General features: G+C 33.1%; 3 protein-coding genes across 4 annotated transcripts; all 3 read left to right on the top strand.

Moving 5' to 3' along the window:
* The first annotated feature begins 2,190 nt into the window (after window positions 1–2,190).
* On the top strand, window positions 2,191–2,918 carry LOC127798399 (RING-H2 finger protein ATL39-like). Its single transcript, XM_052331933.1, has one exon. The coding sequence runs from the start codon at window positions 2,386–2,388 to the stop codon at window positions 2,860–2,862; it is 477 nt and encodes a 158-aa protein (XP_052187893.1). The 5' UTR covers window positions 2,191–2,385; the 3' UTR covers window positions 2,863–2,918.
* A 2,131-nt stretch (window positions 2,919–5,049) lies between these two features.
* On the top strand, window positions 5,050–5,565 carry LOC127796956 (RING-H2 finger protein ATL39-like). Its single transcript, XM_052329355.1, has one exon. It carries the CDS (start codon window positions 5,050–5,052, stop codon window positions 5,563–5,565), a length of 516 nt encoding a protein of 171 aa, XP_052185315.1.
* Window positions 5,566–10,146: 4,581 nt separating this feature from the next.
* Window positions 10,147–12,327, top strand: LOC127796594 (uncharacterized). Of its 2 annotated transcripts, none has more exons than XM_052328796.1 (2): window positions 10,147–10,349; window positions 11,073–12,327. In XM_052328796.1, exon 2 carries the CDS (start codon window positions 11,333–11,335, stop codon window positions 12,188–12,190), a length of 858 nt encoding a protein of 285 aa, XP_052184756.1. In that variant the 5' UTR covers window positions 10,147–10,349; window positions 11,073–11,332; the 3' UTR covers window positions 12,191–12,327. The 2 variants fall into 2 exon arrangements, with proteins under 2 accessions (XP_052184756.1, XP_052184755.1); XM_052328795.1 differs by having other exon boundaries at window positions 10,147–10,850.
* The last annotated feature ends 666 nt before the right edge of the window (window positions 12,328–12,993 follow it).

Below are 12,993 nucleotides of genomic sequence, written 5' to 3'. Positions count from 1 at the left end.
AATATGTATACGTTATAATAATCCAGATTTTGGTGTACGTACGTAGGGACAGAATTTAAATACAATAATGACATAATTAACTCTTTTTTTATTTCCTAATCAAAGGAAACTGCACGTTTTATATGTTTATCGTTTTAGCATTTTGTTGTACAATCTCAATATATATCTACAGTGAAGTACTTAATTCCGGATTAAAATTAATTTTAAAAAAATAATATTAGAAGTCATAACCGATGTATCACATCTTCATTAAAGAAAATATTAAATAGAAAAAACAATAATACATAATTTTCTTAATCTCTTTTAATAAGAAGACGTCATATAACTCATAATTCCTAACATTATTCTAAAAAATATTATTATTTTCGTGTCGTCTGAGTTAATAAATTTATAATCTAACTATTTACTATATTTGTAATATTAAGTCTAAATAATTGAATATATTATTTAATACCCAACTCATAATAGATTCAGATTCAATTTAAATAAATTAATTATTATAGTAATCAATTATTATATGTAAGGAGAGAGTGAGAGATGGAGAGAATTTTATTATTTCATATAGAGATTTAGAGAACCGAATGGTATTGTAAAATAAGAAGTTAGGGGTAAAACAATATTTATACTCCTGAATTTTTATATTTTTTCTTGCAAAATTTTAAATTTCTTGTAGTTTTAAATGTGTTCTTAAATTTAGGTTAAAAACATATTTATGTTCCTAAATTTTTGTATTTTCTCTTATGAAATCTTCAAATTTTTCATGATTCTAAATGTGTTCCTAACTACATAAAATAACTCATTTAAACACCTAGCAAGCAAGTGATATGCACATGCACTAAAGTGGCAATTTTTTAACTTTTCCTTAGCTAGCATCTTCTCTTTCCAACCTCTCTTCAACTCTCTTTTTTTCTCCAACTACGTCTTCTCTTTCTTTGACATCTCTTGCGTTTCATTCTGTTACATCTCTTGCAAGAAATGTTACCCCTAAACTAGTCTATCTTCAATTTCTTAGAAAATGAGGTGATCATCAACTTGGGCAATGACCCAACTACAGGAGATATAGGAGATGTCGGAAAGAAATGAGATACAATCGGAGAGAGAGTTGAGGAGATATCAAAAAATTGTCACGTCAGTACACGTACATATCACTTACTAGTTAAATATTTAAATGAGTGATTTTGCACAGTTTAAAAACACATTTAAAATCAAGAAAAATTCAGGGGCATATATATATTTTTGGTTTAAGGTCAAGGGTATATTTAAAATCATAAAAAGTTAAAAATTTTATGTAAAAAATGTTAAAATTTAAGGACATAAGTATATTTTTGGTCAACAAATAAATTATGCATTATATAACAAAAATGTTGTTTGGGGCACAGTGTCAAAGCTTTGTATTTAAATAGTATTCAGATTATATAAAGAGATTGAGAAAGATGCGTAACACATTGAGATTCGAACTTGAAATGAGGTGGGTTTAAGATTGGGAGATGATAATTAATAAGCTTCTTTTAATAGGTTTAAAAAGTCTTTAAAATACAATGGGATCCTCAATTTTTTTAATTGTTATATTTATTATTATTATTTTATAATAAATATTTAATTTTAAACATGTCTCGATTTTAATAAGATTTTTTTGTTAAATAAATCAAAATTATGAATTTTAATTAATTGTTAAATGAAATAACAAATTTACTACTTTTGAATTTATTGATTTAGAATAAAACCTTAGAAAGAATCAAAATATCATCAACTCTTTTACCTCCTCTCTCAACCATATTATTTAGTTTTGTTTTATTTTTTTTATTTTTTAATTGTTAATTATTGTGGCTCTAACCGTCCAAATTATTAAATCATGGGTTGGGTGGTTAAAAAAGAAATTAAACATCAATGATACTTGAGGTATTTTCTCAAATATTAAAAGTAATTTTTATAATTGTAACTTTGCTTTTAAAAAATAAACAAATGATTAATAAAAAATTAATTTAAAAAATACTTTTCAAACGTTTTATTAATTACTCACCACTAACAAACAAACCACTACGGTGTTGATGGAATTTCTGTAGGGTGCAAGGCCGAGCAAGAAGCAAACGTTTGGACTTTAAGGCAAAACAAACACTAACGTCCGGGAGGGGGAGGCCATTAATTTTCTAAGGAAAGGAAAGGAAAGGGAAGGCCACTAGACGGCTTGACGGGGCGAATAGGGATAAGATATATCGGCGGGCTGAATCGATGATTCAGTTCGCAATTCAGACCATAGTCGAGACAACGCTTCACTTTGCAAAAACCGTCACTGTTCCCCAAGTTAATCTGATAGCCATTTATTAATCACTCCTAATTAAGCTGCTTAATTGAGATCCATTCTTGAATATTACTTCAATATTAATCATGGTTGACGACGACGATCGGGACGGCCTCCGCCTTAAATCCCAGATATACACTCTCCTTCTCATCTTCGGATCGGCGGCTCTCATCATCGCCGCCTACCAACTCCTCAAGCTCACTCTCCGCCGCCGCCGCCGCCAACCCGCCCCGGTTTCCGTCGGACAAGGTCGGGGAGGGCCGACGTCGACGGTACCGCCGGGAAGCTCGGAGAATTCAATGGCGCAGCTCATCCCGGCGCATAAGTTTCGGAAGGGCGGGGCGCTGGCCGGACCGGACGCCGGGGACGGCACGTGCCCGGTGTGCCTCTGTGACTTCGAGGAGGGCGAAGAGCTTCGTAGTTTGGGCGAATGCAAGCACTCGTTTCACGTCGATTGCATTGATATGTGGTTGTACTCGCACTCCACCTGCCCCGTTTGCCGGGGCGACGCCGTGCCATCGCCGGCGCTGCCCCATGGTTCCAGGCTCTTGGACGTGGCTTGACTTGACGAGGGTCTGGAGTCTGTATTAGTGTTGCATAATGAGTGATTAATTAAATTTAGGGGTGTAATCCGAAAATAAAAGAAAATATTTCTCCTTTTCATTGATTTGCTAACATTTCCTGTTATTTTAGTTTCTTCCCCTCCACAGGAAAAATTACAATCTGTTTGCCTGTACCTAAAATGTCTTTTAAAAAATAAAATATATCAAATATTTTTCTATTTTCTCAATTAATAAAATTACTATACACCACGATATAAAATAACTTATCAATTCGAAATTCGTAAATTATTTTCTTATCTACACGAACAAATGCATAAGCTAGCTTTTTTTTACTTCAATAATGGATCAGGTTTGGAATTGGAAAGAAATAAATTTAAAAATTAAAAAAGTTTTTTTTTTTTTTACAAAAAACCCTAAATCTAAATAAAAAGAGATTATATGATATGAAATAAAATAATACAATTATTAAGTATTATGAGTGAGTTAAAATTTTAGAAAAAATTTCATCCAATTTTTGAGATTTGTTTAAATTACACTAATGGCCCATGTGTTTTTGAAAATAGCACACAATCTCCCTTCAGTTTCATAAACATGAATCACTTATCCTTTCTCATCTACAAATGCCTATTAATTTTTTATAAATTTCTAAAATGTCCATCTTCCACTATTATTATAAAAAAATAAACAAAAATAAGTGGAAGACAGAGACATCTATAGTAAATTTGGGTTCAAATAATTATTTCTAGGTTTAAAGATAAACTCAAAACACAAGAAAATAGACGTTTGCCACCAATGGGTTTCTATTGAAACCCTAGTGCAAGGTTAGATTTTTTTTTTTTTATAGTTATTAAAAGGATTTTAAAGATTTTCACTTGACATTGAGTTTAAAAATAATTTTTTTTTTTTTTTTAAGGGCATTGATGTTGATAAAATCAATCCTTACAAACCTTTGATGTATTATATATATGTTTATTTTTAGGCTTCCAAAAGGAATGGTCAAGAAAATTCCTCAAATTGAAAGAAGATTTTTCTGCAATGAGGTGGATAAGACTAAGAAAATGACCTTAATTAGGTAAATGGAGTTGGATTGCGAAGGTTATGACTTTGGGAGAGTTAGGTGTAGGCTCCATTCTAATCAAGAACAAATCATCATTGACTCAATTTGTAAGTGGATGCAAAACAAGGGTTTGTTATGGGAAAAGTACTCGAATGATCATTAGGGTTTTTGTAAATAAAAATACTCTAATCTTTTGTTCACCTCTTAAATATATAAATCATTTTGCCTTCTTGTGGAAATCTAGAGCTCTTAAATTTTTCCCCTAAAAGGGCCAAGCATTTTGTGGAAATATATATGTTTAGGTGGGGGCAGATACAAGTCTTAAGTCTCATTTTTCCAAATTATATGAATTTTCTTCCCATAAGACTATAATAAATGATAGCACATGTTATTGGGTTGAAGACAACTAGTTTTGTGATCTAAATTGGAAAAAGTGTTTTTTTATTTTTATTTTTCAATCATTATAACATGTAGAGTTAACAATTATTGGTTCAATAAAAAAAGTTAAGGGAATAGAGAGAAGAAAGCAAGTCAAATCAAAACTTGTTAGATTGGCAGGATGACCTCCAATAATTTTTATAATTGAGAGATTAAGAAATGAGATAAGTCAAAATGAAGAGAGAAGAAGATCGAGACGAGGGTAAAATAATTATTTTTAATACTCTATATTATTATCAAGGGAGGTATGTGTTATTTATAAAAATATAGGGATAGTGAATGAAAAGAAATGGAAATCACAAAATTAAAATTAGATATTATTGATAAAATTAAAAATTTGGTCTAAAATTAAAATAGAAGTAAAGTTGAATTTAATTTTGATAAAATTAAAATTTTAATTAAAAATTATTAATATATATATATATATTAGATGAAAATTAAGGCTTAAAAGTTGAGTGCCTTTTTTGATAATTTATCTTTTTAATAGCTATTTAATTTTTTAATAATAAAAAGTATAGATAATATATATACGAGGATATTTGTCTTCCATACGGAGTTGGAAACCTTGTCATAGTCTAACATGGAATGCTTATAATACTCCATAATGGAATGAATTCCATATATACCATTATATATATATATATATATCACGGCCAATGAATCTACATCTTCGTACGTAATTTCTCCCAACAATGGATGACGACGGCTATAACGTGGGTGGAGTTTCACCACTCGTGGCGGCGATCATAGGCAGCGTAGCCACCCTCTCCGTGCTACTGCTCTACCACTGCCTGAGGACGAGGTGGCATGACCGACAAGAGTTTCTCATTCAACTGCCGCTGCGGCAACCACGACGACGCCCGCCGGCGGCGGATACGGCTGCGATCGTGGATGAAGACTCGATGAGAAGGATGCAGGCCTCAATCAGCGAGCTGATTCCGACGTACAGATACAGCAAGGACGTCGGCGAGCTCTCCAAAACCCAAGACAAGACGTGCACTGTTTGCTTGTGCGAGTTCACCGACGACGAACCGGTTCGGATCCTGCCCGACTGCTCCCACGCCTTCCACGTGCCCTGCATTGACATGTGGCTGTTTTCTCACGGAAACTGTCCTGTTTGCCGGACGCCCTTAGGCAGCCGCCGGCCTGAATCTGATAGGTTAGAGCCACCATCGTCAGAGATCCGTCAACCGGAGGAGCTTGTGTGACCCGGCCGGCCCGTTTGCTGTTATTTTGTCTTTCGCAGTAGGGTAGGTTTTTATTCTTGGACTTACTTCCTATGACTGATACCGTAAGTAGGCCATATTTTTGTTAAATTACTGACATTCTTTATGTGTTTTCAATTTTAGGCAGCTATTCCATCATTAGAATCTTATATTAATAAAAGATTAAGATACTATTTGTTAATTAAGATATGGATCAAAAAGAATTTGTGTGACTTCTTATATAAATTTTTTTAAATAAATTTATCTCTCTCCCTCTAAATAAATTTATCTAATCTTTACATAAAAGAAAAAAATAATATATGTATCCTCTAGTATATTTTAAAAAATTTAATAAAAAATTTAAAATATTTTTCAATCTTATTTTGACCATTCTATATGTTGATACAAATTTATCTTACTTATTTTAACAAACGCTACTTAAATACATATCATCATTTGTGGTCATTGATGGTTGTCTTCTCGTGCACATACTAAATCACAATTAGGTAATCTTTTTCTCTTAATATAATTTTGTATTATAATACTCAATGGTCCATAATTTATATATAATTGTCAAATAACATATTATTTTTTTAAAATCAAACAAAATATTAATCAATGATAAAACTATAACTTATTAAAACTCTATCAAACAACTTCCAAACTAATAAGTTTGTTTTGGAGATTTTATAATAACCACTCAACCAATTAATTCTATAGACTGCCCCATCATCAATCCAAACTTAGCCTAACAACTAACTAAGGTAAATAGTTTAGTTTATTTTTACCTTAGTTAGTTGATGATGGTTAGTTCGTGCAATTTTCACTTATTTTTAAGTCCATTTAAAAGAAAACGGACCAAAGTGTAATTTGAAAAAAATGACTACTTTTGGATAAGTTTGACAACATAGGAGACCTACTTCGAGCTTAAAATTTGAGGGATTATGCTCAAATTGGGTTGAGTCGATTATTGAGTTTCGTAGATGATATTGAAGCGAACTTGTTGTTAACCCATTTTGGTTGAAAATCAAGGAGCAATTTAAAAGATTTTGTATTTTATAATTAGTTAAGATATATAACGAATTGTTGGAGAAATTTATTTTTCAATGATTGAAGGGAATTAATTGATGGCAGAAGTTTTGTAAGTGACACTTCTACCCCAAGAATCCTGTTTATTACACTTGCATCCTCAAATTTGTTTGTTTCGCTTTGATCCCTTCAAATTATTTTATTACGCATATGACTGCCAAATTTGTTTGAAATGCACTAATATGCTGCAATCTACACCTTATTATGCATATGACTATTTAGTTGGGATAAATGCATATAGCCCTAAAATTTATGCATTCTAAAGTATAGGCATGAAATTTATATTATTACATTAAAACCCATTTTTAATGTGCTTATATAATCATACTAGGTATTACATTATTTGTAAATAGGTAATTAACATGTTACCCTAATCAAACTATATATAAGGTCAATTGATAAATAATAAACAATTAGCTAGTACAACTCCCTTTTGTCACAAAGGCATAGGTAATTTATAATAAATTCATATATTTGACCATATATGTACAGTTGCATGAAAATGTTTTGGGAGAGTCACTGAGTGGTCTCATCACTTAGTTTAGTGTATTCAACATATTAATTAGTGATTCGATCTTTTCCAAACATTGAGTCCAGTTGGCTTGTGTAACACCTTATTTTTTACTGTGTTATCATCAAGAATTTGGAAAAAAAAAATTCTTGAAAATCTCATTCAAGACCCAAAAATATATTTTAAATTTTTATAAAATCCACATATCACCCTTCATCTTGTAATTTAAAAAAAAAAAAATATAACTTAAGCAATAAAACCAAAATATAACACAAAACATAGTTTAGATCGAACATAAGAAAGATTCAACAATGAAAACTTAAAAATTAAATTTAAATAATCAATTCACTATTACACCCCAAAATTAGGTCCAGTCAAATAAATGAAACTAACAGCATTGTAGGAAAATTAAAAATATAAAAACATATAAGGGGTGTTCGATCAATCCAGATCTCAAGCTGAACAGACCCTAAACCAATTTAATCGAAATTGGAGTTAACAAAAACTTTGGACCAAATAGGCTTGAAAACATTTTTGGAATAACTGGGGTGTTAAGCATACATATTCATGATCATATGCATAAAAATTGTTTTGGGAGTGTCACTGAGTGGTTCATCACTTACATTTAGCATATTCAAATGTGTTAGGTGCACTTCAAAGAAAAATGAGAAGATGATTAACTAAGAATATAACATTTTTAACTATATATGTTTTTGTACTTGGAATTAATGTTTTTCTGCCGTAATGTTTTAGTTTCCTTAATTTGTTAAACTCGACATGAGAGATATTGTCGACGTTCGGAGTTAGTCGACCATGATTCGTAGAGCCACAATGAGAAAAATAAGCACAAATGCAAAAATGAAGAACAAATGAAAACAAATAATAAGTCACACACACATGAAAATTTTTACGTGGTTCGGTTAGAATGATGTCTAATCCACGACTGTTCTCTAATTATTCCGACAGAGTAACAATATATTATTCTTGTTCATCATCTTCTTTATAATGGTTTTTGACCCCTATTTATACTATAGGGTATTTACAATTTACATAAAATTCAAAAGTGAAAAGATGACATCATGGGAGATAATGCATCCTTATCATTTTCATAAAATTGAGAGTGGATTCCGCATTACCAGGCATTTGGTTTACCTCAGATAAAGTAGGTGAGTCCCTGTCTCCGATTGTTTCGCAGCCTTGTTGTTATGCGAACCGGAAATATCGCTGAGAGCTCATTTAGTTTCGCGGTCTGAACTCAAGTTTCAACAAAGTATAACCTTGCTCTGATGACCTCGGCCTTGGGCCTATTGGGCTTTAAGAGATCAGGCCGGCCTGCTGGGTCGAGTTCAGCCCATAAAAAAGATGGTTCGAAAAATACCCATAACAGATATAATCACTTCCTTTTATTTAATTGATGTTTTAATTTTTGATATTATATCTTGATTAGATATGATCCAAACTACATTTTGGATATTCGGATAAAACCTTGATTAGTCACTTTAATTATGGAAATTCATAAAAATTTGTGGGTATATAATTTTTAAAAAAATATTATAAATTTCCCAAGCAATAATGTGTCAAAAAAGTAGGGCAGACATTATAATTCATCGATATAGCTCCTATAAACATATCGTTTCATTAGGTACTCAATCTCCCCTGTTATTCAAAGGTGCAATATATATTATTTGATGCTCGGACTCTCCAAATCAATTTGTAACAGCTTATGCTAGTAAAGTTAATTGTCAATGTGAATATTTGTTAAGATTTGTGAGTGACTAGCATTTAACAAAATATATTCAGGTAATATTTGTTAAAATGAGTAAGATAAGGCAATATTAAGATAAGGGCGAAATATTTTTCGAACTAAGATATGAAATAATCAAGATAAGATTGGGACTAAGATATGAAACATTTTAAAATATTTATTAAACTGTTTATTAAATTTTTTGAAATATACTAGAGCATACAAACGGCATTTTTTTTTACTTATCTTGAAGAGAAAGAGAAATAAGCATATCTTGAAAAATTAAAATAAGAAGTCACGTAATTTTTTTTCTAATGATCATCAGATAAATTTAACAAATACATTGAAAAGAACAAACATCTAAAATATTTTCTATATCTCATATTTTTTATCCCAATTAACAAACACTACTCTAATTAAGTTCTTGATGCTAGAAAGCCACTTTATCCGAAGCTTACCAGAGTTGTATATACTTGATGGCATCAAAATCTAATTAATACCATGCCCTGACACTCTTCCTTAGATGGTGTTTCGCTAAGCTTAAAAAGCTGGTCAACACTATGCTTTAGCTTCTTTAAAAATATTATTATACTAAGCTTAAGTAACCTAAAATACTAACTAATAGACTTAATGTGAGGGAGAATCTCCTCTACAGTAGAACAACTAGCTAGAGGTGCGAGGTGGTTCCGTTTGTTTTTTTCAATGGGAATGGTGAATAGGACGCATTACATATACATGCTGGCCCTCACGCAATGTTCTTCCCATTGATTGCTCTTTTTTGAGTGAAATAATCAATAGATGTTTTTAAGTCATTGTTTGCTTGACCACGACTTTGCAAAAAAATATTTTTGATGCTTAAAAAATTAAATAAAACTATACTTATCTTATTGATTATGATTTGAGTGTTATATTATCTAGCGGTATGGTCACAAATTTCTTATTTTATATGACTTTATTAATAACATAAAGTAATTTAATTTGCAAGTGATTCTCATAGTCCTCCACTATATAAATGACTTGCAAATGTTGAGATGCCTTTTATTTACGTGTTGGCCCACTCATGACACGCAAATTAGTAAGATTTACACAAATTACATCATTTTCCTTTTTGCTTTCCTTTTTCAAGAAAAAAAAAAAAGAAGAAGAAGATAGAACTCAAATTCCAAACACAGCCCAAATTAAAAGAAAAATGAAGGAAGCATAGTTGAGTACATTTGCCTAACAACACCAACCACAATAACGAGGGCTTGTAGAAATGGGCTGAAGCTTGGTTTAAAATGTGTGAACTATGAACCCTACTTACTGCCCCCAACAATTATTTTTTTCCCTTTCTGGGTTCTAAGACAAATCAATGGTTGGATGAATACTACTACATCAATCCAAATCTAGCAACAGATGGCCTTCGGCATCAGCTTGCTGGCAAATGCATGCAAATATGAGAGGGTATGACGCGGCAGGCCCCTGTATCAGTATCGCCCACAATAATGCTTCCCTCTTCTTTCTTTTCTTTGTGTGTGAATTGTGATGTCCCATGTGAGCAAGCCTCGAAGAACTCCAATTCTCAACCATAAAATAGTCGAGGCTTTGCCGACTTCCTGCCAATACCCCCAGTTTTGGTGGTGTTATCTGTCTGTCACAGATAGGATGTGGGTGTAAGAAATAAAATTTATCCATTCACGTACCCGCATTGAGATGATAAAGTTCGGTCCAATTAGGCGACAGTTATAAAGATATTAATGTCACATCATTTTGTGATATTTTTTCAATATAAAATCTGATTAAAAGTTGTCATTTTTTCTTTGAGAATCATTGAGGATTTGCCAGCCCTCAAGAGTCTACTGGCTAGAGGTGTGCCATGTTCGAGTCTTGGCTTTTGATTGGCTTTCTTTCTTGGGAAAACAAAAACAGAAACAGAAATTTAACTAAGCCCAATTTGGACAATTAGTGAGTGGTCCTGGGTTCATTAATGTCTCAAAAAAAAGAGGAGAGTTTATCCACATTTTGGCAAGCTGATATTTTGTGGGTTTCATGTTAAGAAAGCAAAACTAGTGTGTATTTAGTAATGGTGGATATGAGTGCATCATAACTCTAAGAATGTGGATTTTAGTAAAAAGGGTATCCCTACTCTTTGCTTTTAGGCAGTACTGATTGATTTTGGGTGTACAGTGTTATGCAGATCAAGTTGGGTAATATATCTTGTCGCTTCTGATAAAGAGAATGTATGAAGATAGAGGCTTCCTGATGCTTCTGTGAGCTCCATTCTAAGGGTTTTCTTCTATCACCTCCAGGTTTATGAGTTTATGCCCCAGTGAAATGGTTCACGCAATTCATGGCTGGATTTTGGCTTTGAGTTCTCTGCGAGTCATGGGAGTAGTTTTGAAGCGTGATTAAGATGGCTACTTATGTTATAGCATAGAGATAGAAAGATGAGATCTTTGAGCACAGTAGGAGTTGGATTGAGTGTCATTTTTGGGTGCCTTGCATTGGCTCTTGTGGCTGAGATTTACTACTTGCTTTGGTGGAAGAAGAGGAGAATCACCAACCAGTCCAGAAGAGAGTCCTTCTGTACGTTCTTCTGGAAGAGGAAGCGGGCGCCGCCCTCGACGGCGGCCATTGCCGCCGCCCAGGAGCTATGTTCGTCGGTGGCAATAGCAGTGGAAGAGCCACAGCCCCTCCTTTATGCCCCCCATCCAAATTGGCCCAAAACCCTCCAAGAAAATGATGCAGACTCTCAACTCCCTAGGCTGCAACCAAGATTTCTCTTCACCATCAAGGAAGAATCAGAAGAAGATCTAGAATCAGACGAAAATGGAGAGGAAGGGTCGCGAAGTAGAAGCTTGAATGAGCTGTTACTTCTCACGGTGGAGACTCCATTTGTGACCCCTCTAGCTTCACCCTCATATTTTACTCCTCCCCTTACCCCAAGCAGCCGCCACCACCACCACTACCAGCATGGATTCAGCCCTCTTTCTAGATCACTAACTGACGCGGAGTTCAACAGGATGAGGTCTTCACCACCCCCAAAGTTCAAGTTCTTGAAAGACGCTGAGGACAAGCTTTACAGAAGAATGCTGATGGAGGAAGCTGAGAAAGAGCAGCTTCACATGATTGATGGGTCCGGTCAAGGAGCCAAAGCTGATGAATTCATCACTCTAATTGTTGCAAAGAACAAAGATTCAAGCTCTTCGCAGGTGCTTCCTCTTCCATCTTCTCCTCCAACTTTCAGACCACCCATCATCAACAAGAAACCCGTTTCACATCATCAGATCAGCTCCATCAAGTGATTTAGAATGTTGGTTTATACAATGTATCTTTATGCTTCAATGAGTCTACTTGAATTTTTCAGTGCAAGTATACGAGTCAGTACTGCTATTTTTTAGGTAATTAATATATGAATTAAGCCCCTATGCAACTTTGACTATAGGAACCAAAAAAATAATAATAACAACTCCAACTTTGATTTGACGGATGGGAATATAAATTAGGTCCTTGTTTTCAATCTGATAATTATAATCTCACAGCCTTTTGATCTTCTCAACTCTCCAACATGACAGTGTGGTGTTTAGTTGGGACTTGAGAGAGCGGGACGGAATGAATTTGGGTGGGAGGGGAGGCTAATAATGTATTATTATTATTAGTGAAATGAAAGTAGGTGGAAAGTATTTACATTTATTTCCATTCAAAAGGTTAGCTACTTTTTGATGGATGGAATGGAATGGAATGGAAATGGACTCTTTTGTTTTCACAATACTGAATTTATAATAGCACTTCTTATCTTTCATTAAAAGGGTATAATGATTTTACATGATGATTAATATGTTTTTATTCCATCTATCTATTTCTATTGCTCTCTCTCCATATAAAAAGAAACATTTTTCGTTATTTTCATCCCCTCTTGAACAAGGATAATATATATTTTACAATTTCTTTCAACTCTTCTTTTACCACTCCTTTTCATTTCATTATTAAATCTCTCACAAAACAAACAGTCACCCGGTGCTAACATCAACATTGACTTGACCAAAACTTTTTTAACTTTTAAAAATGTATGAATTTACCAGTGCACATGGCGTAGTATCTGTAACTA

Source organism: Diospyros lotus, chromosome 3, assembly GCF_014633365.1.
Source record: "Diospyros lotus cultivar Yz01 chromosome 3, ASM1463336v1, whole genome shotgun sequence".
Taxonomy (NCBI): domain Eukaryota; kingdom Viridiplantae; phylum Streptophyta; class Magnoliopsida; order Ericales; family Ebenaceae; genus Diospyros; species Diospyros lotus.
This window is presented reverse-complemented; position numbering and strand designations above follow the sequence as displayed.

Excerpts from the sequence above, each read along its gene's own strand:
- LOC127798399 (XM_052331933.1), top strand. The coding sequence starts at position 2,386 with ATGGTTGACGACGACGATCGGGACGGCCTCCGCCTTAAATCCCAGATA.
- LOC127796956 (XM_052329355.1), top strand. The coding sequence starts at position 5,050 with ATGGATGACGACGGCTATAACGTGGGTGGAGTTTCACCACTCGTGGCG.
- LOC127796594 (XM_052328796.1), top strand. The coding sequence starts at position 11,333 with ATGAGATCTTTGAGCACAGTAGGAGTTGGATTGAGTGTCATTTTTGGG.